At 33.4% G+C, this 6,161-nt stretch overlaps 1 protein-coding gene across 1 annotated transcript; it reads right to left on the bottom strand.

Annotated features, from left to right (window-relative positions):
* Nucleotides 1-2,225: 2,225 nt before the first annotated feature.
* On the bottom strand, nucleotides 2,226-4,918 carry LOC107486757 (hypersensitive-induced response protein-like protein 2). Its single transcript, XM_052260923.1, has 6 exons — nucleotides 4,789-4,918; nucleotides 3,785-3,984; nucleotides 3,299-3,419; nucleotides 3,058-3,149; nucleotides 2,870-2,966; nucleotides 2,226-2,773 (listed from the first exon to the last, which is right to left on the bottom strand). Exons 2-6 carry the CDS (start codon nucleotides 3,971-3,973, stop codon nucleotides 2,403-2,405), a joined length of 870 nt encoding a protein of 289 aa, XP_052116883.1. The 5' UTR covers nucleotides 3,974-3,984; nucleotides 4,789-4,918; the 3' UTR covers nucleotides 2,226-2,402.
* Nucleotides 4,919-6,161: the final 1,243 nt, after the last annotated feature.

Here is a 6,161-nt window from a genome sequence, read left to right as displayed (position 1 = left end):
TTAAATATTATATTATGTAGTAAGATTTAAAATATTAAATTTTTAAATATATAATCAACAATAATTTGATAAATTTGTTTAAATAAAAAAATTTGCTATAAAATATTACAATTTGAAAATATAAAATTTAAAATACAAATGACAAAATAATTTTATAATAATTTAATTATTTTTATTATTTTATGTAAAAAATTTTATTTATTAAGGTCTAAAAATAATATTAAAATTAGTACTATTAAAAAATATTTTAAATTTAATATTATGAAAAAAAATAAAAGAAATTTATATAAGGACTAATTTGATTAATTTTTAAAATTTTAAGGATGAAAATGACTTTCGTATATATTTTCAGGGACTAATTTGATTATAAATAATTTTTTTACACGTCAAGTGACACGTGACATGTTAGATGTCACTAACCTGACACGTCAACCAATCATATTGTGACACATGGCATTAACCTGTTACGTTATCATGCCACGTGACACTTAACGTGATACGTCATCATGCTGTTATTATCTAACTAACGAAAACACCAATTTGACTTATATTTTATCTTTTAAGGACTAATATGACTAAAAAAATTTTCGGAAGACTAATTTAAAAAATGAGCCATCTTTCAGGATAAATTTGACTATTAATTCTATATATATACCTATTGAATTTTAGACAAAGGAAAAACAAAAATCATCGCCTTTAGATTATTCAAGGGAACAGCTTTTCAATGTCTAATTGTTAATGCAACTCATTTATTTTTTCGTATGATAGTTTTGCTAAACTTGATTCACGATGGTTCTTTCAGCTGTTCACAACCATCACTGTTGATGAGCCTACCCCTGGTTTGAAGGCTATCTTTAGCTTCAAAGTTCCTGATCAAAGGTCTGGCAAGCTAAGAGCATCATAAATTTATGCATATTCATGCCTCTAGAATAATTATGCAGTTAGAGAAATCAACCTCGATAAATCTGGGTAAATTTATTACATTCTAATACTTAATTGGTATTAAGTTGTTGGATATTCTTTTAAACAGGTGGAACTTCAGTACTTGCACGACTATGCTGGAGACTGGAGTGAACACCGGTGTTGGGTTGACGGCAAACCCAATTGTGAACCTAGCTTTCTGCTGTTTTTGGAACTAGCATTCTTGCTCTCGGAGTGGGTCTTTCATATGATACCAAAAGTGGGGATTTGACAAAATCGAACGCTGGAGTCAGCTTCACCAAAGATGACTTGATTGCCGCATTGACTCTGTGAGTAATAGATGCCCCCTTTCAAGCCATAATTTTAGTTGAATTGTCTGCATTTATTTCACTTCAACTTTAATGTTTACCACGTGTGGAGATACCGAATTTTATGATGATCTGTTTAGAATTTGTAGCTTGTATGCTTACAGAATTTAACATGAAAAAATGAATTGATGTGTTCTCTTTTTAGTTTAATTCTATTTTGATACGAATTCTTGCGTGCAGGAATGACAAAGGCAATGCTTTGAATGCATCATATTATCATATTTGGATTGGGTTTGGTTCTCAAGCCCTAGGAGTTTTTATCCATCTTGGCATGAGCTTTGTTATAGGGGGGAAGGGGGATAGGAAGCATGCAGTTTTTATTTTCTTAAAGTTGGTGGTTCTACTTGGGCAAGAAGTGTTTATGTTTTCTTTATATTTGAGCAATTCAACTTTGTAAAAATAAGTAGGTTTTTTTATAAACCAAATGGTTTGACTCATTGTTGAGGCTTTAACTTGCGCGAAATTTTTATATTGTTTTTGTTCCTACAATGGTTGTTTGTTTATTATGCCTCTTGGATGGGATACATGTTTGGTTCTGTTTCTGAAGAAATAATTGTAGGTATAATTGATTTTGATATAAAGTGATTGATGTATTTGTTTAATTTCTTTTAAGAATAACGTTTTCGAACTACATAAGCAAATATTAGTTGTAAATTTTTTTTTTCTGGCAAAAAAGGTGCAAATGTATGCTTACGTTTGGGATTTGTTTTAGAAGTGTTTTTTTTTTATAGGAAGTAAGATTTCATTTTTCTCAATGAATTATAGAAGCAAGAATCGATATCTTAGTTTGGATTCTGTAATATGATGTGAGTTTCCATCTCTCTATTCTTCTATCTATTAAGCTCCTTAGGAAGCATGATTAATAAGCTAAGGCAATTTTAATTGTTAGCAAGAATATACAAAATGTAAATTTAAACACACACAAATAAGACATAATTAAAGAAAATCTAAGAAGTAATCCTTGCAGCTTCCACCAATCTTTAATATTGAAAGCTTTAACAGATAGTCTTCAACACTCAAAATCAAGCACAAAAACATCAATTATCCAGAAAGCACACACACACACACATACAATATACATTAGTATTGTTATTCACAACTCCAGAAAAAGGCTTAATTTAAGAGATTTGGTGAGGCATTGGCCTGAAGTAAACCATCTCTGATTTGCTCAGCAACATCCCTAACAGCACCAGGACCATGTGGTATGAACACTGCTGAGGACTTTGAAGAAGCACCAATTTCCTTCATTGTGTCGAAGTATTGTGTCACCAGAACCATGTCCATGATATCTTTTGCTGTCGTCCCGGGCATGTTCTCGGAGAATTCAAGCACACTGTCCCTCAGTCCATCCACAATGGCCTGGCGCTGTCGAGCTATTCCGAGTCCCGACAGGTATTTGGACTCGGCTTCTCCCTCGGCTTTCTTGATCTGAAGTATTTTCTCTGCTTCAGCTTTTTCATTAGCAGCTAGCCTCATTGAAAGAGAAAGTTGAAATGCAAGCAAACATATGAAAAGCTGCATGTATATATGAATATTTATGCATGTTAAAAGTAATTTTTGATCAACTAAGAACAGATTACCTGCATTAATCTCATTCATAGCTCTCTTGACATGAACATCAGGCTCTATATCAACAATAAGGGTCTGAACAATCTCATATCCATAAGCAGACATGGCCTAAAACAAGAGTTTAAGATAATTTGTTAATCACAAAGTAATTGACAAGGATTATGATAACAAAAGCTGAAATTGCAGGCCGAAATAACACCTTTTCAAGCTCATCTTCGACGGCCCTTGCTATGTCGTTCTTCTGCTCAAAGACAGCATCCAGCTCCAACTTTGGCACACTTGCCCTGATAACTGAAGAAATACAAAAAAAAAGCATAAGCAGCATTTTATAGAAGCAGTAGATACTAGATAGTTCCATTAATGGAGTGATCTTGCATTAATTTCAGGTAAGTAACATTTCTAAAACAGAATCAAGCACAATAATCGATCATTCCACATACCGTCGAAAACATATGACTGTATCTGTTCCTTTGTGTTGGTGAGCCTATAGAAGGCGTCAGATGCTTTATCGGCCAAGGCGCGGTATTGCACAGAAGCAACCACATTCACAAACACATTATCCTAACAAGTATATCAGAGTTAACCTTTAACAATTGTTCAAAATAGATCAAATTGAAAATACACACCTACCTTCTAAATCTTAAAAGGTAAAAGGTATATTGGAGAACAAGGAAATTTCCTGAAGCATAGATCAAAAGAAATAACAAATGGAACAATATGCAACTGTACTACTTCTTTGCAAAATTCATCACAGTTGAAAAATTAGAAGTTTTAAAATTCACAGAATCTCTCATAGGCAAATTGTTGTTCTTAAACAATTATAACTTTCAGTAGTGTTCTGAACAGAAAGCAAAGTGATCACAGATCATATCATCTAAAGAAGAGCTAATATTACAGAAGGAGGAGGAAAAGGAAGCAAAAGAAACCTTGGTTTTTGTCTCGCATTTGACATCGAGTTGCTGCACACGGAGCGAAAGGCCGCCGGCTATCTGGTATCCGAGGCACCAAGGCAAGCAGTGACACCCAGGTTGCAGAACATCATCAAATTTCCCAAAGTGTTCCTTAATTGCCACATTTGATTGTCCAACTATAATACAACCTAAAGCTTGACCCATATCTTTCAATTCTGCACTTGGATAGCATTTACTCAATAAACTAGGTTACAATTAATGAAATAATCTTTGTCAAAACACAAGAATCTAGCAAAAATTTCAACACAAAACATATATCCAAGGAGAAATTTTAAACAATAAGAAAAATAAAGGTAATACCAAGTTTTCGTTTTAAGCTATTTATGGCTATGATCTTGGTGTTTCAGGTAAACATGCATAACTTCATTGAGGCTCTTAAACAGCAGCTGTCGTTCCATAGTGTTGGTCCCTTTGTCTTACAATGTTCTTCCAGAACCAGTGATTTTTAAAGAGGAGATTAATTTTCTCAATTGGAACTTGTTTTGTTTCTGGCAAGAGGAAGAAGATAAACATACTCATGAAGACAATTAAGCCACCAAACAGCAAGAAAATCCCATATTTAAGGTGGTAAAGTGACATAAGGAACAACTGTGTCGCAAGTGCAGGGTGTCGATATAGTTATTCCTCATGTCACTTTGCCAACTCAAATATGGGATCTTCTTGCTGTTTGCTGGCTTAGTATGTTTATCTTCTTCCTCTTAAAAACAAAGCAAATTCTAAATGAAGAAATTAATCTCCTCTTTAAAAACTACTAGTTCTAAAAGAACATTATGGGGACTTAATCGAATCTCTAATGAATACACTAAGTGGGTGAGGAGAAGCGGGAGGCAAGGGGGGGACTTAATCGAATCTCTAATGAATACACTAAGTGGGTGAGGAGAAGCGGGAGGCAAGGGGGGGACTTAATCGAATCTCTAATGAATACACTAAGTGGGTGAGGAGAAGCGGGAGGCAATTACCTCCCGAATGGACGATGCCCGACCTTGTTAGGGCTGTTATTGGAGACGACCTTGTTGATCAGTCAATCTCCACTCTTTTCAGCTTTTTTTCTTTTGTTTAAAATAATCAAGGAATTTTTCCTCCACTGCAGTACTTAGTTCTGAACACGGTTGACTATTTAAAAGAATACAATGCATAAGCAAGAAAATGCCAATTTTTTGTTTTTAATAAAATAAATTAAAATATTACAAGCAACCTTTAATTTGCTTATAACTAAAAAAATATTTTTACATACTACTATTACCTACTAAAATAATCTTCACGTTAATTAAGCATTATAATACAATTATCTTTGTTAAACATTTGCTGTCAGAAAGACAGAAACGCGTTATTTGAACTTGAGCATTTCTGAAAGGAACAAAGAAAAAGGAATCGGATAATTTATGATGCAATTGTCCTTAACTGAAAATTATATACATGTTTGTCTTGCTTTAAATTTGTCTAATTTTTTAGATCCTAAACCGTATTTTAAGTTTTCACGTGATTTATTTTATGTTACAGCGATTTAAGAAGAAACTGCCCAACAAAGTAGATTATTGTGTGCTAAATTGGATTGAAAAAATTTAGAAAGTAAATATTTTTATTAAAATTTAGTCAATATTTAAATAATTATAACCTAAATAATTTACATGAAAATCTCTAAATGATTTAGAGTGCTACACATTATACAGATTTAAAACAAAAGAAAAATATAAAAAATATATATAATTTTCAATCAGGGTAATTTTACGTAATATCTCAACTCAAACAATTTATACACGTAAATTACTCGAAGGAAAAAACCAAAGAGAACAAAATTTATGGGAAGAGCTTCATAGGCACACAATAAATGTTGCAGATACAATAGTTATTATCAATTATGATGATGATGATGATGGGTAGTGTGGTAGTAAATGCAATTAATAGCTTCCATTGTTGCGTGTTGAGAGCACCCTGTTTAATTTTCTGACGGTGCACATGTAGCACATATGTCTAATAATGTATATATCATCATTTCTCGATGCTACTCTTGTTTTGTAGAGGCTTGCTACACATACAAGTCTTTTTTACTTACAAGTTTTATAAGTTGCTACACATTAGGGTCTTTTAATGCGTTATTCAGTTTCCAAAGCGCTACACTCACTGTGAATTATGAACGACTCCTCTTCCTCTTCCTCTTCCTCTTCCTCTTCCTCTTCCTCTTCCTCTTCCTCTTCCTCTTCCTCTTCCTCTTCCTCTTCCTCTTCCTCTTCCTCTTCCTCTTCCTCTTCCTCTTCTTCATCACTCACCGTGGATTATGAACAACTCATCTTCCTCTTCCTCCTCCTCCTCCTCCTCCTCCTCCTCCTCCTCC

The sequence above is a fragment of the Arachis duranensis genome, chromosome 4, assembly GCF_000817695.3.
Source record: "Arachis duranensis cultivar V14167 chromosome 4, aradu.V14167.gnm2.J7QH, whole genome shotgun sequence".
Classification (NCBI taxonomy): domain Eukaryota; kingdom Viridiplantae; phylum Streptophyta; class Magnoliopsida; order Fabales; family Fabaceae; genus Arachis; species Arachis duranensis.
This window is presented reverse-complemented; position numbering and strand designations above follow the sequence as displayed.

Coding starts and splice junctions, on each gene's coding strand:
- LOC107486757 (XM_052260923.1), bottom strand. CDS start 3,973: ATGGGTCAAGCTTTAGGTTGTATTATAGTTGGACAATCAAATGTGGCA. Junction 3,420..3,784: donor AATGCGAGACAAAAACCAAG/GTTTCTTTTGCT, acceptor TATACTTGTTAG/GATAATGTGTTTGTGAATGT. Junction 3,150..3,298: donor ACAGTCATATGTTTTCGACG/GTATGTGGAATG, acceptor GTATTTCTTCAG/TTATCAGGGCAAGTGTGCCA.